The sequence below is a fragment of the Choloepus didactylus genome, chromosome 4 (genome assembly GCF_015220235.1).
Source record: "Choloepus didactylus isolate mChoDid1 chromosome 4, mChoDid1.pri, whole genome shotgun sequence".
NCBI classification, from domain to species: Eukaryota; Metazoa; Chordata; class Mammalia; order Pilosa; family Megalonychidae; genus Choloepus; species Choloepus didactylus.
Genome location: NC_051310.1, coordinates 170,850,254 through 170,874,459, shown reverse-complemented (window position 1 = coordinate 170,874,459; position 24,206 = coordinate 170,850,254). Strand labels below are relative to the sequence as shown.

General features: G+C 36.3%; 1 protein-coding gene and 1 pseudogene across 7 annotated transcripts in view; both read left to right on the top strand.

Moving 5' to 3' along the window:
* Window positions 1-24,206, top strand: part of RALGAPA1 (Ral GTPase activating protein catalytic subunit alpha 1) — a 384,096-nt gene that overhangs the window by 222,588 nt on the left and 137,302 nt on the right. For all 7 annotated transcript variants that reach the window (XM_037834821.1, XM_037834823.1, XM_037834822.1 and 4 more), the window contains 4 exons: window positions 1,231-1,289; window positions 4,238-4,346; window positions 5,653-5,763; window positions 22,079-22,147. In XM_037834821.1, coding sequence (XP_037690749.1) covers window positions 1,231-1,289; window positions 4,238-4,346; window positions 5,653-5,763; window positions 22,079-22,147 — 348 coding nt within the window. The remainder of the gene's footprint in view (window positions 1-1,230; window positions 1,290-4,237; window positions 4,347-5,652; window positions 5,764-22,078; window positions 22,148-24,206) is intronic.
* LOC119530937 lies at window positions 13,656-14,068 on the top strand (annotated as a pseudogene).

Below are 24,206 nucleotides of genomic sequence, written 5' to 3'. Positions count from 1 at the left end.
TGGGGGAAAAAAATCTCCAAAAGAAGAACTAATTCTGACAGGGATGATTAAAGCAAAAAGCCCAAGAATGCCATAATTATTCTTAGTCAGAAAATGAAGATTTAGGGGAAAAGTTATATACCATGGTGGTAATATTTAGTTTTCACATTTTCGCTGAAACCAGTTACCCCATGTACTCTGAACTACTGCCACATGGATACTACCATACTGTTTCTCGATTCTATGCTTTTGAAAATCCATTTCCTTCTGCGTAAAGTATCGTATATCATTATTATATAAGACCTTTTCTCCTTTTCTTGTCTCTCTTAATCACCCCAAACAAACATAATCATAGTTTCTGATTTTATCTGTCAAAATTCTGTTAAATCTAAGTTGCTATTAATTGCCAGCTGCTAGGGTAGGTGCTGAGTTTACAAAGATAAGTAAAAGGTTACTGCTCTTAAGGAGCTTACATTCTATATAGCTGATAAATGCTTGTTGAATGAATGAATGAATTAGTTTTTTAAAAGGTATGAGCAAATTCTTAATCATCAAATCTAGTAACATTCTTGTTCTCCTCAGCCACTTAGTATTTGAACCTTTTGAGTCCCTGTCCTTCTCCCATGTCTTTTCATCTTTGAATTATGTTGCACAGATGTATCTTGATTTACTTTTTGCCTTTCTAAGTATTCTATCTAAGATTTCTTCATAAACTAGTTTTCTTTTCTCTGTCTGCTGAACATGAACATACTTCAAGATTCTTTCCTTGGACAGTTTCCTTCCCTTATTCTCCCTTTTGAATATTTTATCATTTACATAATTTTAGCTATTATTATATAGTATTTATCCTAAAACTCAAACATTATCATGCTTTACAAATTTCCAAGGAAGAAGAGGCTGGCTTTTAAATGATATTCCTCGAAGTCTTCAAAAGATGTTCATACCTCTGAGCTATCAATTCTATAATTATCTGTCTGATAGGGAGCCTTTATTACTGCTGTAATCAGGAAAAAAGATTATTTTTTGAACATACAATTTTGGTTATAAATTACAGAAATGTTTTTATTTTTTTAGCTGCTTTTATGAATAATAGTGAACTCTTTATTAAAAGTATTTACATGAGAATAGAGATTGGTTGTTTGCACTATTGTGTCCTTAGCAGCTGGCCCATAATGGTCACTTAAAAAGTATTTGTTGAATGAATGAATGAAATCCTAATTATTGCTTCTAACTATTTCTTCCTTATTTTAGGAACTTATAATCAAAACTGTATTAAGCTCAGCAAGAGATGAGCCCTCTGGTCCTGCACGGTAGGTCAGATATTCTTGGGCTTGACATAACTACTCTGTGTTTGAAATCTAATTTTAGAAGCTGATTACGTTATTAGAGGAGTCCAGATTGTTTCAGACACACACAAGCTATTCTGAATTACAAATTTAAATTATTTAAATGATTACTGTTACATTTTTTCATGGTTTGGATACTAATGTTCCTTCATAAAAAAATAAAACCCTAATCATCTTTTTCAGTAACCTCACCTTCTGTATCAAATGATTTCGTTTGAATTTTATTTAGATGCATTTTGCTTTCTCTTCATTTTCTGTTTGTTACTGTGTCTTATGCAGCATCCTGAAATTCAGTAGTAGGTACTTGATGAATGTCTGTTAAATGGAAATAAAATACTTTATTGTAGAAAGTTATATATCTAGTAAAATAGTATCTTTTAATATTTATAAATATTTGATCAGGATATTGTAAAAGAATATTAGTAGTAAGATTGAATTTTTTTTTTTTTTATCTTATACAGAAAAGAAAGCTGTAGCATTTTCTTTGCTTTACTAAACCATACAGAAAAGGGTTGAGATTTAAATCAGGTAGCCAAAAGCACCCCCTTCTCTTTCTCAAAATATCATTAATTTATATTGTATATTTCTTGAAGCTATTTCTAATAGTATTTCATTAGCCTCAATATTAGTCTATGCTGCTACTCCTGACTTACATCTCTGCAAACCTTTCTCTTTTCCAGTCATTTATACATTTTTTGACTTAGGGTTCATAGAGAAATAGATCATGGCTTTCAACCGTCTAGATTCCAGTTCTGGTTTAAAGTCATTTTTCTGGCACCTAAAAATAATGTGAAATGACAAGTTTGGTTAAGTGTGATGCAGTTCCAGCTATTTAATTCAACTGCTTATTTTCTCATTTAATAACCAAGTTAATTAAAAACAAATGTCTTTTACTTTAATCTCATTTTAATACTTGACAGCTACTCCAGAAAAGTATATAGTCTTTTCCATTCCTTGTCTTCATTCCTGGTAGCTTTAGCACCAAATATGGTGATTTTTCAACATTGTTTCTCTAGCATTTTCTTGTTAATAAAACAGGATTTATTTACAAGGATTTTTCTATAATGTTTCATTTAATCCTTATTACTATTCTGAGTTTATTGAGATCACCAATATTCTTCCCATTTTGCAAGCAAGAAACTAATGCTTAGAAAACTAACATTTGTTAAGCCTCTTCCATGTGCTAGGCCTTTCCTAAGCACTTAATATTTATTATCTCATTTGAACTTGGTAATAACTCTATGAGATAGGTACAAATTATTATTCTCTTAAGGGAACTGAAGCCCAGAGAAATTTAAGTAGCCTGCCCTATCACCCAGAAGTGGCAGTCTTGGTTAAAACCGTGGCAGTGTTTCTTCAGAGCCTTATGAGTTGCATAAATAATAAGGGGCCCAAGTTTGAACCGAGAGATTCAGACACTGGATCATCTGCCCTTTTTTTTTTTTTTAAACCACTTAGCCTCTCAAGTGAAAGAATTTGGAAGCCTAAAACGTAGCTGCCTAGAGGTAGACCTGGGAATCACTCACACAACAGCTTATGTTATGACAGATAGAAAAATTCCACAAGGTGAACACAAGAATCATTTCAACTTGTTTTCCTATTCCCTTCAGTAATGTGAGGTCTTAGAAGCTTATACCCCTAAAACCCAAGCAGTACAGTGAGTTGAGCCATACTGGGAGTATTCTGGATTATTTTTACATCTTGGAGGATGTAGGAAACCACACACAAGAATATAAAAACAAAACACCCTCTCTATTCCAACCAAAAACTGTTAATCATTTGTGTTCCAAGTCTCTGCCTTTAGTCAGCTTTAGTCAGCTGCCTTTAGGAGAGCTTTGCTTCACTTCAGAGTTCCTTGTTGCTTTAGGATTGTACCTCTTTCCACTGCTAAACCCTAAACTTGGTTATTCAGGTCTATAAATATCATCTAAGACTTATGGGTTGACAATGATAGAGAAGGAATAAAGCAGTAGACTTCACTTGAAAGATTTTCTGTTGGTTTTGGTAGTAAACAATTTAGTAGCATTAACACTGTGAGAAAATAAAAGAAAGGTTTTAAGACCTTCTAATCCCCTATGTTCAAGAAGAAAAATATTTCTGCATTAAATTTTTCTGAAATTTAGCATTCCACTGAATTTAACTTTAAAAATGTATCAGGAAAGGCCAAGTATACAAGGATACTAGAAAGAGTTGATTTTTTTTATACTGAGAGAGAACCATTATAAGTTTCATCAGAAGCCTAAACTTACACACAGTACTAGAATTCATGCTGATTCTGATCATCAAATAACTATTTTAGCTGAAACTTAGTTGATATATTTTGCTAGGGACATGAAGTCCTATAAGACATTAGGGAACAGAACATAAACTCTGCCAGTTCCATTTATGTTGAGATTCCTTTATAAAGTAAGTGAATTTATTTGTGTAGCCAATTTGGTTAAAAAGAATTTGTGGCTAGCTGTGTTAAATTCAAAAGATAAGAAAATATTATTTGATTTATGCTAGCAGCTTCATGTTTTCACTGAAGTTCATTTTGGTGCTGCCAGTCAGTAAAATTGTACTCACACTCTTCCTCTTTGAAAGCAGGTTGCATACTTCTTTGGGTAGCTTTATAGTAATATCCACATATTAATATGGGCTTGTTAGAAAGATCCTGTGGGTTTTCCCAGCCTTCCATCTTGGTAATAAATTATAACAGAAAATTAGGCTTGGGGTTTGGGGGATATGCTTTCTCTCTACCTTTTTTTCTTTAGTCTGCAGCTAATGTGTAAGAGTAACATTCATTAATTTACTTAAACAGTGCGTGTGCATTCTATGTTGCTTTGCTGTGAGTGTTTTGGTTGGGGTGGTGGTTTCCTTTATTAAAGGCTTAGCTACTTTTCTTTGTATCATTATTGGTTACTGTTTTGCAGATGTGTAGCACTTTGCAGTTTGGGTATTTGGATTTGTGAAGAACTAGTCCATGATTCACATCTTCCTCAAATTAAGGAAGCTCTGAATGTAATTTGTGTCTCCTTAAAGGTAAAGAAAACTGTTTAATGAGTTATATCAAGATGTATAAAATGTGTGGTTATTTTTCTTTTCCAAATATCCAATAAAACATTTAATAAATATTTTCATTAGTTTATTATTCTATTATTTCCTTAATTCTGACTCTTCCCTTAAGGGTGGTCCTACTCTTAAATTTAGTATATTTTTGTGATGACCTATTTCATCTCAACTTTTTTGTATTTGGCTTTGTGCCTAGAATGCATATGAATGACTCCCAAAAAGGAAAACTAGTCATCTTAAAACGTACATGGTTTTTTTGTTTGTTTGTTTTTAGCCAGTGTTTTTTATAATTTAATCTTTGACTCTATCATTTCATAAATTCTCAAACTGTTCTACTTTTTGTCTTCAGTTAAGTCCTCTCTTTGAGGCCATTATGATTTGTTTAGAAGTAATAGTCTAATTATTTGGTGAGTCTGAATGAGTAAATGGATATTTTTTGCTTGTAAAGAAACCCTGATATTTATTTTTGTCTTAAGATTTGTAATATCCGCAGCACCTACTGTGTAAGATGCTAAAGTAATTCATAAATGTTTCTGAATAATAATATTATTTACCTAATAGGCAGAGTGAGGGATACCAGAATGAAAAAAAATCATAAACCTAGCTTCAAGAGATTAATAATATAATAGGTGAAAAAGATGAAAATAAGAGTAATAAAATTTAAAAAGTTGAGGTATCAAATGAGTGGGATATATTAACTGCTGGTTGAGTTTAGGGAAAGTAGAAATAATTTTGATTTAGACAGGTTATCAGAGAAGACTTTGGAAAAGAGGAACCATTTGATCAGAACTTGAAGAGTGGATGAGATTTGTACATAAAGATAAAAATTTTGACTTTATTCTTTAGCCATTGGGATATCATCAAAGGATTTTTAGCATGGAGAGTATCAGGACCAGAGCAAGTACTCAGAAGATTAGTTGGGAAATATTGTGTCCAGTAGTTTGGAATGGGGGAAAGACTGATAACAAGGTCAGTAGTTTAGAGGCTGTAGCAGAAATCCCCATAAGAGTAAATAGATTGAGAACAGTCCAACATTGCAAAAAAAAAGAAAATAAAGTTACATGTATTAGGATATTGTGTATTTGGGGTGTATTAGGATTATTCTCAGCTGTAGATTTATCTTCCTAGTTATAATAAACACATCATACATGTAGGATGACAACAAAAATGTATTAAATTTAAAATTTTTCAATAGCTAATAAATTGATGAATAGTTTAGAAAGAAATTTTATATATATATATATATATATTTTTTTTTTTTTTTTTGATTTTGCAGTTTACTAATAAAACAGTAGCCCATGTAGCTTGTAACATGCTTCACATGCTGGTTCATTATATACCTAGACTTCAGATTTACCAGCCTGATTATCCCTTGAAAATTATTCAGGTAAGTAATTTCTCACATATATATTTTTTATGACCTTGATAGAGATCCTTAGATTTGGATACCTTGAAATGTAAAATTATTTAATAGTTTTCTTTAAATTTTCCATAGCTAAATAATGGCTACTCATGTTGCTTTTCTGAAATACCAGCGTATTGGCAGACCCTTTGTATTTTATGTTAGGAGATTGTATTCCTGGGTTTGGACAAAGTAAAAGTTTTAAAAAGCAGCTTATAAATCGTAATGAAAATTAAATGCTATATGTATACTTTTCATAGTTGGCATTGTCTTTGTAAATGTATATTCCTTCTGTTAGGTAAGGAAAATAGACTGTCCTTCCAGTTGCCAAAATCAAAACACTATTTTGATTCACTCCTTTTCTTTCCTCTTCAGCCAATCATTTATTAAATTGTTGTTGTGTTGTTTCATTCTAATTCATTATTTCCTACTGAATTCCTTCTACCCCTAACTTAGTTCAGCCCTTCAGCGTTTCTTTATTGAGATATTGCAATAGCTTTCTCACTGGTCTATCTGCTTCTAAGATCTTCCCCTTCAAGTCATCATTCACATTCATATGACTCTTATCATGCCACTTCCCTGCAAACACACACACACACACAAACACACACAACAAAACAAAGCAAAATCTGTGAGGGGTTTTTCTTTGCTTATTAAATAAGGCCCAAATTCTTTAGCTGGGAATTCAAAACCCGTCTTTCCAGAATCATACATAGATTCCATGTAGTCTAGCCTACTGAATCTGCTTACAATTTCCTAAACGTAATCTCTACTTTCTTCTTCCTACCTAAAATGTTCTACTTCTCTCTCTTCTTTTCATTTTGAGAGATTAAATACCACCTCCTCAAAAAAAAAAAAAAAATCCTCATCTGCTCACCCCCACCATAATTTATCTTTGTTGTTTTCAGATACTTGTAGCATTTTTAGGAAAAGATGCAAACTAATATTTATTAAGCACTTATCACTGTACCAGTCACTGTACCAGTTCCCTTTTCATGTGTTATCTCATTTAGTTCTTAAAGTCTTTTGAGTTAGGTTATTATTTTCCCTTACCCTTTTTGAAGATGAGACAACTAAGGATTTGAAACTAAAATAAAGTCATAAGCTAACAGGGCAGAAACAAGTTTTAAACCCAAGTCTGTCAGATTCCAAAGTCCAGGCTTTTCCCACTCAACCATGTTGTTAGCCTCTGTTTTAGCACTAAATGTATTTTATACAATATTCTAAGCTCCTTAAGGCAAGGACATTTTTTCTTTATAATGTTTTATGCCTAGAATGACTTTCATATAGAAAGTGTTCAGTAAATATCTGTTGAGTTGAATACAGTATAGAGTTTAAGTTTGGGGGTCAGACATACCATACTCCTGGCTTTGCCATTTAATAACTTTGTGAGTATGGACAAGTTACTTAACTCTCTGAACTCTTATTTTCTTTATCTATGCACATGGGATAAAAAATATCTACCTCATAGAGTAACTCTGAAGACAAAATGAGAAAATATGTGTAAAGCATTTAGCACTTTTGGGTATATAAATGTTAATTGTTAGTTGTAGCTCTTTCATTATCGTGTTATGTGGGACATGTAAACTTAGATATTATTGTGAATGTGAATGCAAATGTCTATTATTACAATTTTAATATTTTTTTGAAAATTTTACCCTTTAAATTGATTATTCTGCTTGAGAATTAAGGGTTTTCTTTAAGTATAAACACATTTTCATTTTCATTTGAAAATCTCCAAATTCTTTCTGCTATTTTATTCATCAGTTTCCATGTTATTAATACTTACCTAAGTGCTTTGTAAGTGTGCAGAGCTTTTTCAGTTTGCTTCTCTATATATTATAATTGTCAAGGGCTACAGATAAACATGTAGACAAAATTATTCCCCACCTCCAACTGAATTAAGAAATGAAATGCCAAAGAGTGGAACAGTTCACAAATGGCTTCCTATTTGCAGACTTAGGAATAGAAGCCCTAGTTTATTACCAATATTAAGCAGGTGCATCTAGTATGCCAGACTCCACTAGTAAGTAAAACTTTTCTGTATAAAGTATATTTAGAGGAATTTTTCTATTTAATGCATTAAAGTAATAATTTGCAAAAATTTAATAGCATATAATAAAAATACAATAAAAGTACAATAAATTTAACCCTTGAAATTTTTAACATGCACTTAAAAAATTTAATGAGACCAAGCTATTTCTAGGGTAAATGATAATACTACATATTAATATTTTTGCCTTCTTTTAAAAATGTCTTTCCTTTAGTATTTCATATTCCGTATATCAAATTTATTCAGATAATGTTCAATGTATAATATGTGTAAGTGAAAAGGTCATGTCATGTTACAAAATATAATACTTTTTCATTTATACGTTGCAAGGGCTGGAAAGAGAACACAGTAAATTTCTTGAGAAAGGGTAGGATACAGTGGTTTTTGTTTATCTTTTTGCTTATTTTATTTCTAATATTTCTATAAGAAACATATTATCTTTGTGTTCAAAAATATTGATTCATGTCATGAATTGAATTTTGAATAAATACATTTATAGTTGATACAGGATACATAATTAGGGTTCTATATATAAGAATTGTAAATGATTGGTAGTTTAGTGTACTGGAAAAGCTTACTTATTAGGCTTCCACCTGACCAAGATGTCAGTGTAAGACACTCCAAAGTGCCTTTCCTCCACAGAATCCTTAAACAACTAGCAAAACCTGGCAGAGCCATCTTCCTTAAAACTCTGGAAAATAGTTAAAAGGATTCACTGGGAAAGTGCCAAATCCAGAATGCAGCTTCAGATATGGTAGGAAAGCTCATGATGCCCTTGTTTACTCCTCTCCCAGCCCTTCCCAGGGTTGGTGTGGAGCCACCTTACACAACCATTGTGAGTCCCTGGCCCTGTTCTGGAGGACACGGAGCAATCCCTGTGTGCATACTCTTCCCTGACTCAACCTTCTAGAACTTGCCAGCATAACTAAGAAATAATTAAGTGGAAGCAGCCTGGGGCAAAGAATTACCTTATTTAAGACATACAGTAGATTAACCAGGAAGGGAGAAAGTCTGTGTCGTAGTGACTAGAGGGCATTCAAATTCTTATAAATGGGGGAATTCCTAAGGCCACTAGCAAGCACAAGCCCAGGACAAGACACCAAAAAAGAGAAAGAGGACCTCCATATCAACTTTACCTTGGGCTGACCTTCTTGATAAGTAGGTTAAACCCTGAAGGGAAAGCACCAGAATGGTAAAGCCAATTTACAAAGGCTGTGAAAGGTGTTTTTTTTCCCTGGTTGGTTTGTTTTTGTTAGCTCCTGCCTGGCACTCAAGGAAGTCTTGTCATGTCACTAGTTGGAAACAAACTTAAGGAACAGACAGTTCATGGACTAAATTCCAGAGTTAATAACACTTTAAAATATTAAAATGTACAGTGTGCAATGAAAGATTACAGGACAAATGAAGAAATGGGAAGTAATGATCCATCCAAAAGAACAAGATAAAAATTCATTAAAAAAATCAGATAAGAAGACCATACTTTCGACATACTAGACATAGACTTGAAAAAAATGATCCTCAATATGCTCAGGGAGATAAAAGAAAACATAGAGAACTGAAGGAAACAGTGGGTGAACAAAATGAAAATCTCAATAAAGAGATAGAAATTTCTACAAGGAATAAAGAAAAATACTGGAGTTGAAGACTATAATAACAAATGAAAAATTCTCATGAGGGTTTAACAGCAGATTGGAGATGGCAGAAGAAAGAATCAGTGAACTCAATGACAAGACAATTGAAATGATTCAGGATGAAGAGCAAAAAGAAAAAGAATGAAAGAAGCTAACAGAGCCTAAGCACTTGTGGGACACCATCAATCAATATATGCATTATGGTAGTCCCAGATGGAAAAGAAAGAGAGAAAAAGGCAACATGTTCCAATAAGATTAAATTCCAACTTCTCATCGAAAATTATGGAGGCAAGAAGGCAATGGGATAAAATATTTAAAGTGCTGGGGGGAAAAAAAAAAAAGAGATTGCCAATCAAGAATTTTCTGTTCTGCAAGACTCTCTTTCAAAAATAAGAGAAAGATAATTAAAGCTGATGGAGTTTCTCACCACTAGTTTAACCCTTCAAATGGTATAGGGATTTCTTCAGATTGAAAGGAAAGGACACTGGACAGTAGATCAAGCAACATAAAGAAATAAAGACTTCAGTAAAGGGGACTAGATGAGTAATTCTAAATGCAGTACTATTGTTTTGTATTTTATGGTGTGTAACTCCATTTTTTACTCCTTGGAAGTTCTAAAATGCAAATGCATAAAAAGTAATGATAAATCTATGGTTTTGAAAGTAGTATATGGCGATATAATTTATAACAAGTACAACTAAAAGGTAGAGGGATGGGGGTATAAGAACAGTGCATGTGTATGTTATTTAAGGTAGTATTGAATGAAACATGATTGTTACAGATGCAGGATGTTAAATTTAAGCCCCATAGTAACCACAAAGAACATATATGAAAAATATATGCAAAAAGAAATGAGAAGAGATTAAAATGGTATACTACAAAAAAATAAAAAATACGAAAGTAAAAATTAATGGAAAAATTGAGGGAAAAAAAGATATAAGATTTACAAAGAACAGATATCAAACTGGCAGAATAAAGTCCTGCATTATAAGTAGTCACTTTAAATGTAAGTGGATTAAACTCTCCAGGCAAAAGGCAGAGAGTGGCAGAATGGATAAAAAAGTATGACCCAACGATATGCCCTTTTCAAGAAACACACCTTAAATTCAGAGAGTCAAGTAGACTAAAAGCGAAAGGATGGAAAAATATATACCATGCGAATAGTAAACAAAAGAGAGCTGGGGTAGCTGTTCTAGTATCAGATAAAATAGACTTTAATTCAAAAACTGTTAAAAGGAACAAAGAAAGTCACAATATACTGATAAATGAGTCAATTCAACAAGAAAACAATGAATGTAAATATGTATGCACCTAACAGCAGAGCCCCAAAATGTATGAAGCAAATATTGAGAGATCTGAAGGGAGAAAGACAGTTCTACATTAATAGGAGCCTTCAATACATCACTTACAATAATGGATAGAACATCTAGACCAAAAATCAGTAAGGAACCAGAAGACTTCAATGATACCATAAACCAATTAGATTTAACAAACGTATATACACATTCTAACTTAATACACATGGATCATTTTCAGGGATAGGTCATATGTTAGGTCAAAAAACAAGTCCCAGTATACTGAAAAATACTGAAATCATACAGTGTGTCTTGTCCACTGTGTTGGTTTCAATCTGTTATATACTCCAGAAAAGACCACGTTCTTTTAATCCTTCATGTGGGGGAAGACCTATTGTAGGTGGGACCTTTTGATTAGGTTGTTTCCATGGAAATGTGAGCCACCCAATTCAAGTTGGTCTTAATCCTTTACTGGAACCCTTTATGAGGATGAAAGATAGAGTAGTTTGGAGGGAGCACAGAGAGGAACGCCCCAGAAATGCTAAGGAAGGACCCAGAGAAGCTGAGAGGGAAAGCTGCTGAAAGCTAAATTCGGGAGAGAAGGACCAGCAGACTCCAGCCATGTGCCTTTCCATGTGACACAGAGACCCCAGGAGAGAAGGACCAGCAGACATTACCATATGCCTTCCCATGTGACAGAGGAACCCCTGATGTCAGCAACCATCCCTCAGATAAGGTATCTTCCTCTTAATGCCTTAATCTGGACATTTTCCATGGCCTTAGAACTGTAAACTTGTAAACTTGTAACTTAACAAATCTCATTGTTAAAAGCTACCCAATTTCTGGTATATTGCATTCCGGCAGCCTTAGCAAACCAAAACATCCACCAAGAATGGAATGAAGCTAGATATCAATAACAGGGAGTCTGGACAATCATAAATATGTGGAAATTAAACAACGTACTCTTAAACAATCAGTGGGTCAAAGAAGAAATCACAAGGGAAATTATGAAATATCTTGAGGCAAATGAAAGTGAAAACATAACATTCCAAAACTTGATGCTGCAAAGGCAGTGCTGAAGAAGAAATTTATAGCTCTAAATGCTTGCATTAAAAAAGAAGAAAGATCTCTAATCTGGAACCTAACCTCACAACTGGAGAATCTGGGAAAAGAAGAGCAAACTGAACCCAAAGCAAACAGAAGGAAGGAATTAACAAAGAGTAAAGTGGCCATAAATGAGATAGAGAATTAAGAATCAATGGAGAGAATTAACAAAACTAGAAGTTGGTTCTTTGAAAAGATCAATAAAATCAACAAACCTTTAGCTAGATTGACAAAAAAAATAAATAGAAATGTAATGAGTGGGGTGGGGGGCACTACTATCGACCCATAGAAATAAAAAGGATTATAAGAGGATACTATGAACAACTGTATAGCAACCAATTAGAAAACCTAGATGAAATAAACAGATTCCTAGAAACACACAAGCTACCTCCACTGACTCAAGAAGAAATAGAGATTTCAGCAGACCAATAACAAGTAAAGAGTTTGAATCAGTAATCAAAACCTCACAACAAAGGAAATCCCAGGACCAGATGGCTTCACTAGTGAATTTTACCAAAAATTCCAAAAAGAATTAATGCCTATCCTGCTCAAACTTTTCCAAAAAATTTAAGAGGAGGAAATACTTCATAACTCATTCTATGAGGCCAATGTCATTCTAATACCAAAGCCAGTAAAGATACCACAAGAAAATTATAGACCAATATCCCTTATGAATATAGATGGAAAAATCCTTAGCAAATACTAGCAAACTGAATCCAACAGCACACTTTAAGAATTACACGCAGTGATCGAGTAGGATTTATCCCAGGTGTGCAAAGGTAGTTCAACAGAAGAAAATAATGTAATACACCACATTAAAGGCCGAAAGAAAAATAAAAGTGATCATCTCACTTGACACTTTCGACAAAATACAACACCCTTTCTTGATAAACACTCAGAAAACTACGAATTGAAGGAAATTTCCTCAACATCAATAAGGGAATATATGAAAAGCCTACAGTTAACAGCAAATTAATGATGAGACAGGAAGTTTTCCCTTTAAAATCAGGAATGAGACAAGAATGCTCACTGTCACCACTGTTTTTCAACATTGTACTGGAAGTTCTAGCCAGAGCAGTTAGGCGAGAAAAAGAAACAAAAGGCACCAAGATTGGAAGGGAATAAGTAAAATTTTCCCTACTTGCAGATGACATGGTTCTCTATATGGAAAATCCTGAAATGTTCACAACAAAGCTATTAAAAGAATTTAGCAAGATTTGATGGGGTACCAGATCAACACACAAAACCTCAGTTTTTCTATACTCTAGTAATGAACAATGTGAAGAGGAAATCAAGGAAAAAAGCTATCTACATTAGTAACTACAGGAGTCGAATATCTAGGAATAAATTTAACCAAGGAGGTAAAGTGTTTCTACACAGAAAACTACAAAGCATCGCTAAAAGAAAGAAGACCTATTTAAAGTGTCAATTCTACTCAAAATGATTTACGGAATTCAACACAATCCCAATCAAAATTCCAACAGCTTTGTTTGCAGAAATGGAAAAGCCAATCATTGAATTTATATATAAGTTTAAGGGCACCAAATAGCCAAAACGTTCCTAAAAAGGAACAAATTTGGATGACTCACACTTCCCTGACTTTAAAACTTACTCCAGCTTTTCCCCACTACCCTCTCCTGCCATGTGCTGCTCCAACCTCACCATGCTTACTCCAGTCTCTTGCTAAGCCACTGCCACCATTGTTTCCCTCCAGCCATCATCATGATCATCAGCCATGATGAGATGTTCTCCAACATTTACGAGATCTGGGAGATCGCAGACAGGCTTTGTCTGGAGTTGGAGGGGAAGATGGTCAGTAGGACAGAGGGAATCATTGATGACTCACTCATTGGTGAAAACAACTCTGCAAAAGGCCGGAGGGTAAAGGTACTGAAAGCATAGTCATCACTGGTGTTGACATTGTCATCCACCATCACTTACAGGAAACCAGCTTCACAAAAGAAGCCACAAGAAGTACATCAAAGATTTCATGCAATCAATCAAAGGCAGACATGAAGAATGCGGACCAGAAAGGGTAAAACCTTTTATGACAGCATCTACAGAACAAATCAAGTGCATTCTTTCTAATTTCGAAAACTACCAGTCTGTTATTGATGAAACTATAAATCTAGATAGTATGGTTGTTCTTCTGGACTACTATGGAGATGATTTTCTTTAAGGATGGTTTAGAAACAGAGAAATATTAACAAAGTTGGGAATTACTTTGGGTCTGTAATCTATCATAACTGGCTGCTGCTTTTCATGCACACAACACCACGACTTAGACTGGTGGACTGATGCCATCTTGAATTTATTTTGACCTTGATTTATTTAGAGGGCATTGTTTTTAAGAAAAACATGTCATGTAGGTTGTATAAAAATAAAAATGCATTTATACTAAAAAAAAATCTCTGTGTAAGGCCATATTAAAACAGCATGGTACTGGCACAAGGACAGACATAGAGACCAATGGAATTGAACAGTTTGGAAATAAACCCTCACATCATATACAAAAATTAACTCAAAATAGGTCAAAGACCTAAATATAAGAACTATGACTATAAAATTCCTAGAATGAAACATAGGGGAGAACCTAAGATGGCTGCTAGGTGAGACAGGGCAAAAAAACACTTCCGTGAAAAATACTAGATAAACAGCAGAAAGTAACCCAGAACACCAGTTCCAGCGATTCACCAGCCAGACAAGGGCTGCTAAATCCATAGGGACCATGCATTTGGTGAAACCAGGAGTCTGCATTCTGAAATGAGTGAGTGAGCCGGCTGAAAGTCTGGTGGCCATGCTGCAGTGTGGGGAAACCATGGGTTGGCGTTTGGAGACAGACTAGTTCTTTAAAAAAAAAAAAACAAAACCTGAGAGCAGCTGCGGATACAGCAGCGAGAACCGCACAGTGAAGCGCAGCAGGAACGGGCTGTGCCAACGCCTCAATAGTTGGCGTGGAAGATAGCTCTTCCCACACCCGCTGCTAATTGTCTCTCAGCCAGTGGGGCAGAGGGCAGCCAAAAGGAGAAAGAAACCATGCCCTTTGCAGCCATCTTCCCAGCGGGCTGGGGATGTTCCTGCCCAGGGCTGGAGCCACAGCCCAGAGCCGCGCCAAGGGTCCCAGGGTAACGGGGAGTGTTTCCCACAGCACCGCTCACACTCCACAGTATTGGCCGTGGACAGTGGCCTTTAGTGCACCCACAGCTAATTGTCCCGGAGCTGGGAAGGAGGAGCTGTGCAAAAAGGGGGAAATTAACACACTCCATTCAGCCATCCTTACAGCAGGCTGGGAACGCCCCTGCACAGCCCAGCGTCCCAGGACTTCCCTGGAGGGTGGGCGCACACTTGTGTCGTGGCACAGCCTTCCCTCAACAGAGTTCCTGGAAGACCACGGCTGAGAAGGGGGACCCTGCTTGGAAATCCCAGGGACCCTATGCCAATACCAAGGACTTGTGGGTCAGCGGCAGAGACAATCTGTGGCAAGACTGAAATAAGGGCTGAGACTTTTACAACAGCCTTAAATCTCTGGGAACACCTGGGAGGTTTGATTATTAAAGCTGCCCTGCCTCCCTAAGCACCCAGACACATGCCCTCATTCAGGGTGGACAGCACCAACAACACACCCAAACTTGGTGCACCAATTGAACCCCACAAGAATCACCCCCACACACCACAAAGACAAAGTTGGGGAGAACTGACCTGAGGGGAATAGGTGACTCGCGGACTCCATCTGCTGGTTAGTTAGAGAAAGTGTACACCACCAAGCTGTAGATCTGACGAATTAGAGCTTGGTGTTTTTCATATTCTGAAAGAATCCTCTCAAGTAAAGCAAATGCAAAGAGGCCAAAAACAACAGAAAATTTAAAAGCATATGATAACTAGACGATATGGGGAACCCAAACCCCAACACCCAAATCAGAAGGTCAGAAGAGACACAGTACGTGACACAATTAATCAAAGAACCAAAGTCAAACTACGAGAGCATGGCACAGGATATAAAGGACATGAAGAAGACCCTAGAAGAGCATAAAGAAGAACTTGCAAGAGTAAATAAAAAAATAGACGACCTTATGGAAATAAAAGAAACTGCTGACCAAATTAAAAAGATTCTGGATACTCATAGTACAAGACTAGAGGAAGCTGAACAATGACCCAGTGTCCTTGAGGACCACAGAATGGAAAATGAAAGAACGAAAGAAAGAATGGGGAAAAAAAATCGAAATGGATCTCAGGGATATGATAGATAAAATAAAACATCCAAATTTAAGGCTCATTGCTGTCCCAGAAGGGGAAGAGAAGGGTAAAGGTTTAGAAAGAGTATTCAAAGAAATTGTTGGGGAAAACTTCCCAAACCTTCTACACAATATGAATACACAAAGCATAAATGCCCAGCGAACTCCAAATAGAATAAATCCAAATAAACCCACTCCAAGACATATTCTGATCAGACTGTCAAATACTGAAGAGAAGGAGCAAGTTCTGAAAGCAGCAAGAGAAAAGCAATTCACCACATACAAAGGAAACAGCATAAGACTAAGTAGTTACTACTCAGCAGCCACTTTTCTGAGAGAAAAATTTCCAACCAAGAATACTTTATCCAGCAAAACTCTCCTTCAAATTTGAGGGAGAGCTTAAATTTTTCACAGACAAACAAATGCTGAGAGATTTTGCTAATAAAAGACCTGCCCTACTTCAGATACTAAAGGGAGCCCTACCAACAGAAAAACAAAGAAAGGAGAGAGAGATACAGAGAAATTTAACAAACATATATAGAACATTAATCCCAAATCACCAGGATGCACATTCTTCTCTAGTGATCACAGATCTTTCTCCAGAATAGACCATATGCTGGGACATAAAACAAGCCTCAATAAATTTGAAAAAATTGCTTTCTCTGACCACAATGGAATACAAATAGAAGTCAATAACCATCAGAGACTTAGAAAATTCACAAACAACTGGAGGGTAAAAATGAGGGGGAGGTGAAAACATTCCCGGGTAATCAAAAGCTGAGGGACTTCATCACCAGTAGCTCAGTCCTATAAGCAATGCTACAGGGAATTGAGCAGGCTGAAAGGAAGGGACACTAAACAATTGACTGAAACCACATGAAGAAATAAAGATTTCAAGTAAAGATCACATGTGAAATATAAATACCAATACTACTGTATTTTTGATTTGTAACTCCACTATTTACTTCCTACAGGACCTAAAATGCATGAAGTGTAATGATAAATCAGTGGTTTTGGACTCAATGTGAAATATGTAATTTTTGACAAGAACTACATAAAGGTGGGGGAATGGAGGAGTATAGGAACATAGTTTACGTGTCCTATTGAAGTTAAGTTGGTATCAAAGAAAAACAAGATTTATAGATTTAAGAGGTTAACTTTAAGCCCCATGGTAAACGCAAAGAAAGTATCAGAGAATATGACCATAACTGTGAAAAGTAGAGTATGGGTTACGAGAAGTAGGGTAAGGGGCAATGGGGAATTATGAAATGAGTGTGTAGGGTTTTTGTTTGGGGTGAAGGGAAATTTCTAGTAATGGATGGTGGGAAGGTGATAGCATTGCAACATTCTAAATGTGATTAATCCCACTAAGGGAATGCTAGAGAGGGATTGGAATGGGAAGATCTAGGCTGTATATGTATTTCCACAATTGAAAAAAAAAAGAAAAGACAGTCTAAATAGATCATGACAATTAAACACCAAGGATGATCCTGGGTGGGATCTGAAGATGGAGGAGAGGAGGCTCAAAGAGACACAGTAGGGACATAAGAAAAAAAAGGAAATATAGAATGTAAGCTTTGTATCAATTTTGAATTTCTTGAACTTCTTAGCTGTGCTTAATGGGATTGCGTAAAAGAATGTTCTTGTTCATGGGAAATGTATATGTGAATTATATTGTTTGTTCAAGGATGTATGCAGCTTGCCCTCATGTTCAGAAGACAGAGCAATAGATGACGGATGATAGGGAGGGAGGGAGGGAAAGAAAGAAATAGTGTGTGACAGGATGTTAAAGTTGGTGGATTAGGATATTGGGGGAGGGGGGTCGGGGTATGCTGGAGTTCTGTGTATGGGGTTTGTATTGTTTTTGCAACTGTTCCTGTAAGTTTGAATTTATTTCAAAATAAAATTTAAAAAAAAAACATAAGGACCTATCTTTAGGCCCTTGTGTTAGGCCGTGGTTTCTTAGACTTTACACTCAAAGCATGAGCAACAAAAGAAAAATTCATAAATGGGACCTCATTGAAATTAAAAACTTTTGTGCATCAAAGAACTTTATCATGAAAGTGAAAAGACAAACTACTCAATGGGAGAAAATATTTGGAAACCACATATCTGATAATGGTATTATATCCAGAATATATAAAGACACCCTGTAACTGAAAAAAAAAAGACAACCCATTAAGAAAATAGGCAAAAGACTTGAATAGATATTTCTCCAAAGAAGATACTCAAATGGCCAAAAAGCACATGAAAAGATGTTCAACATATGTGCCGGTTTGAGTGTATTGTGTCCCCCAAATGCCATTATCTTTGTAGTCTTGTGTGGGGCAGAAGTTTTGGTGCTGGTTGGATTTGCTTGGAGTGTGCCCCACCCAGCTGTGGGAGATAATTTTGATGAGATGTTCCCATGGAGGTGTGGCCCCACCCATTCGGGGTGGGCCTTGATTGGTGGAGCTATATAAATGAGCTGACTCAAAGAGAGAAAAGAGAGTGCAGCTGGGAGTGATGTTTTGAAGAGAAGCAAGCTTGCTAGAAAGGAACGTCCTGGGAGAAAGCCATTTTGAGGCCGGAGCTTTGGAGCAGATGCCAGCTGCCTTCCTAGCTAACAGAGGTTTTCCGGAGGCCATTGCCCATCCTCCGGTGAGGGTACCCGAGTGCTGATGTGTTACCTTGGATGCTTTGTGGCCTTAAGACTGTAATTGTAAATAAACCCCCGTTTTATAAAAGCCTATCCATCTCTGGTGTTTTGCATTCTGCAGCATTAGCAAACTAGGACAGATTTTGGTACCAGAGAAGTGGGGTGCTTTTGCTGCTGAGTTTGCAAATACCAAACATGTTGGAACGGCTTTTTAAATGGATAAGGGGGAATTTCTGGAGGAGTTGTGAGGAGCTTGATAGAAAAGGCCAAAACTGCTTTAAAGAGACTGTTTGTAGAAATATGGACTCTAAAGATACTTCTGATGAGGACTTGAACAGAAATGATGAATGTGTTGTAAACTGGAAGAAAGGCGATCCTTGTTTTAAAGTGGCAGAGAATTTGGCAAAATTGAGTCCTGGTGTCAGATGGAAGGAAGAATCTGGAAGCAACAACTTGGAATACTTAGTTGAGGAGATCTCCAGACTACGTGTGGAGGACGTATCCTGGCTTCTCCTTGCAGCTTATAGTAAAATGCGAGCAGAGAGAGATAAACTTAGAACTGAACTCTTGGGTTCAAAGAAACCAGAAGTTGATGGCTTGGAAAATTACAGGCTTCCAGGGAGTGGAATCCCAGAAGCTACAGCCCAACGTGAGGATGTAACCAAACATGGAACCCAGCCGCCATTTCAGTACAAGCCAAGATTGGAAAAGGAGTTAAGCAGAAAGGATTTGTGGAAAATCCTATTGTCTGATGGCTTTGACCCCTGTGTGCTTCATGCAAAGCCAACAGAATTTTTGCGAGATCTTTATAGACAGAGCCATTGCCGGTCTGGACTGGAGGAGACAGACAAGGAAAAAATTAAAAGAAAAATCTCTTCAAAGACAGAGCCATGGAGGTTGAGGTCTGGAGTCAGGAGGTCTAGGGCTGAGAGAGCGGAGCAGCCCACACGCAGAGAAAGGGTGAGTTTGCCCTGGAGGTCGAGGGCGGGCCTTCCGCCTCGTTGCTCAGGAAATGTCCTGCCACCCCAAGCCCCAAAGAGGGTGGAGCACATTCCCAGGGAATTGGGGAGAGCCTGGCTGCCACCACGCTGTTCTGAAGGGGTTGAGCGTGTGCCCCGGAGATGGAAGGGAATCCGGGAGCTGCCCCGATGTTTGAGGAGGGTGGGGCCGAGAAGGTGGTCTCCCCAATGTGTGGAAATGTTGGAGCACTCACCTAAGTGTTTGGAGAGGAACGGGCTGCCGAAAAGGCCCTTGGGAAGGGTTAGGCTCCCACTCTCTCAAGCCCCAAGGAAATGACTCTTGGACTTTGAAATCTAATGGACTTTGTCCTGGGGGTTTTAAGAACTGTTTTGCTCCTGTTAACCCTGTTTTCCTTACTGTTTCTCCTTATGGCAATGGGAATGTTTATCCTATGAATGTCCCTCCTTTGTATATTGGAAGCACGTAACTTGTTCTAAGTTCACAGATCCACAGCTAAAGAAAGATTGTGCCTTGGGACTGACCATGCCTAAATTGATTTTGATGGGATTTTGTGCTTAACTTTTGTTACTGAAATGATTTAAGTTTTTGTGGTATTGTGGAATGAATGTATTTTGTATTTGGAAAGATAATGCCATTTTGGGTTCCAGGGGGTGGAATGTGCCGGTTTGAGTGTATTGTGTCCCCCAAATGCCATTATCTTTGTAGTCTTGTGTGGGGCAGAAGTTTTGGTGCTGGTTGGATTTGCTTGGAGTGTGCCCCACCCAGCTGTGGGAGATAATTTTGATGAGATGTTCCCATGGAGGTGTGGCCCCACCCATTCGGGGTGGGCCTTGATTGGTGGAGCTATATAAATGAGCTGACTCAAAGAGAGTGCAGCTGGGAGTGATGTTTTGAAGAGAAGCAAGCTTGCTAGAAAGGAACGTCCTGGGAGAAAGCCATTTTGAGGCCGGAGCTTTGGAGCAGATGCCAGCTGCCTTCCTAGCTAACAGAGGTTTTCCGGAGGCCATTGCCCATCCTCCGGTGAGGGTACCCGAGTGCTGATGTGTTACCTTGGATGCTTTGTGGCCTTAAGACTGTAATTGTAAATAAACCCCCGTTTTATAAAAGCCTATCCATCTCTGGTGTTTTGCATTCTGCAGCATTAGCAAACTAGGACAACATAATTTGTCATTAGGGAAGTGCAAATCAAAACCACAATGAAATACCATTTTACACACCACTAGAATGACTCCAGTTTAAAAAGTGGAAAATAACAAGTGTTGGAGAGGATGTGGAGAAATAAGAACACTAGTTCATTGTTGGTGGGTATGTAAAATGGTGTAGCTGCTGTGGAAGCAGTTTGGCAATTTCTCAGAAAGATAAGTATAGAATTACCATATGACTGACAATCCCTCTTCTTGGTCTGTACCCAAAAGAATTGAAAGCAGGGACCCGAATAGATATTCATACACCAATATTCGTAGTGCCATTATTCACAATTGGCAGAAGATGGAAGCAACCCAAGTGTCTGTCAGCAGATGAATGGATAGGCAAATTGTGGTACATACGTGTGATGCAATATTATTCAGCCATGAAAAGGAATGCAGTTCTGATGCATTTAACAACGAAGATGAATTTTGAAGACATCATGGTTCATGAAATAAAGCAGACACAAAAGTATGAATACTGTATGCCCTCAGTGATATGAATTAATTATAATACGGAAATTCATAGAGTTAGAAATTAAAATATAGGTTACCAGGGATTGAGGTAGGGCTAGGGAATGGGTACCTTGCTTAAGTTGTACAGAATTTCTGTTTGGGATAATGGAAATGTTTTCATAATGGGTGGGGATGATGGAGGCACAATAATGCCAATATAATTAACATCAATGAATTATAATTTCAGTCTGGTTAAATGGGGAAAGTTTCAGTTGTGTATTTATATATGTTACTACAATAAAATTTTGCTTTAAATCCTTAGAACTTTTCAATACAAACAGTGTTCCCTATGTTAAGTCAGCTAAAATTAATAGGGTATTTATAATATATTGTTTTATCACTTGTGGTAAGTATCACCCTAATGCAAAGTGTTAATAATAGAGAATATTGGGGGGAGTGGGTTATATGTGAACTCTGTATTTTCAACATGATTTTTCTGTAAACCTAAAACTTCTTTAATAAAAAAAGGTTAAAAAAATACATAAAAGGAAAACTTATGTGTTAAAATTGGTAATGAAATGAAGTTAATTAAATGAAATAATGTTAATGTAATTAGGAAAATTTTGCAGCGGTAGATTTTGTATCAGTTTAGCATTTAACAATTAAATGTTTTGGTGCACATTTAATTTAAAATTTTTTCAGCATTTTTTTTTTTCTGGCTTACAGATCCTAATGGCCACTATCACTCATCTTTTGCCAAGTATAGAAGCTTCATCCTATGAAATGGACAAGAGGGTAATTTAAATTTTATTTGATGTTTAATATGTGGTTATCTAGTAAAATGCATATTTATATTTCAAAATTCAAAGTTGTATGTATTTACAGGATAAACATCAATTTATCTTGTTTTTAAAATCAACTAGTGTATAATATATATTTCTATTGTTTAAAAACTAAATGCAAATGAATTCAAATTTCAAGTGTATAATGGCCATTTGATAAAGTTTTAGAATCTCAGGGTTGTAAGGAACTTTGGGGGTCACCTATCCTTTTGTAATCATTTCACTATTTTCTGCCAAATCATGTTCTTGTTATTCCTGAAGACTATTAATTCTGAGCAATTAATCACCTCTGTTGGCAATCACTCATTTTTGTATAGCTTTTATTGGTAGAAAGTGTAGACATTTCCAGTAAAGAAAGTGCATAAAAGAATGTGTCACTTTGAAGCCATTCCCTCTGGCCTCCAGAAAGTTCTGAGGTAGCATTTACCTCAATAAATTCATTTTGGGAGTCCTTTAATTAATTCAGATATTGTCTTTTTCAGTTCTAGAGTTTCTATGTGGCTCTGTTTTGCAGTTTCTATTTCTCTCCTGAAATTTTGCATCTCTTCATCCATTATATCCATCTTCTCATAGTTTTTTTAAAACGTTTATTGTAGTTATTTTAAAGTTCTTACCTGCAAATCCGATTTCTTGGTCATCTTTCAGTCTGTTGATTTTTTTCCCTCTTGACTAGAGGTTCCATTTTCCTATTTATTCATATGTATGTTAGTTTATTATATACCCAATATCGTAGACAAGATATTGTAGAGACCCTAGATCTGTGCTTCACTGTAGCTACTAGCTGCATTTGTATTTCAATTTAAATAAAATGTAGCAGTTTATGTTTAAATTTTAATTCTTCAGTTTACACTAGCCACATTTCAAGTGCTAAGTGCTGCAATGACCCGTGGCTACTCAATCTCAACTTCCCCCGTATTTTTTAGAATATGAATAAAGTACATGGGCCATTAGTTTGTTTTTAATTGAGATATATTTGCATGCCATACAATCATCCATGGTATACAATCACCTGTTCACAGTACCATCATATGTTGTGCATTCATCACCCCAATCTGTTTTTGAACATTTTCCTTAGAAAGAATCAGAATAAGAATAAAAAAATAAAAATAAAAAAGAACACCCAAATCATCCCCGCCATCCCACCCTATTTTTCATTTAGTTGTTGTCCCCATTTATCTACTCATCCATCCATACACTGGATAAAGGGAGTGCGATCCACAAGGTTTTCACAATCTCAGTCACCCTGTCACTACTTGTAATCTACATTATTATACAGTCATCTTCAAGAGTCAGGGCTACTGAGTTGGAGTTTGGTAGTTTCAGGTATTTACTTCTAGCTACTCCAATACATTAAAACCTAAAAAGTGTTATCTATATAGTGCGTAAGAATGTCCACCAGGGTGACCTCTTGACTCCATTTGAAATCTCTCAGCCACTGAAGCTTTATTTTGTTTCATTTCACATCCCCCTTTTGTTCAAGAAGATGTTCTCAATCCCATGATGCTGGGTCCTGATTCATCCCCGGGAGTCATATTCTGCGTTGCCAGGGAGATTTACACCCCGGGGAGTCAGGTCCCACATAGGAGGAAGGGCAGTGAGATCACCTGCCAAGGTGGCTTAGTTAGAGAGAGAGGGGCCAATAGTTTTTAAATTTCTAAAATGACTTATCATAATTGGTGAATGTGACCTTACAATATTTTAAAGATACATACAATAAGAATAAAGTAAAAAGAACATTTATATAGTGATTTTTTCAGCTGCTTTCAAGACTTGTTATAAAACTACCATAATCAAAACTACCTTTTGTTTGTATAGGAGTGGCAAAAGATAGACATATAGATCAGTGAAGCAAATTGAGTTCAAAAGTAGTCCCATGTCCATACACTAGTTGATTTTTAATGCATTTTTTTGCTGTGAACTTTAACATATATATATAATAGTGATAACTTTCAAAGTATGATTTAAAAAGTAGTTAGAGTAGCTAAGCCAACTTGGCAGGTGAAATCACTGTC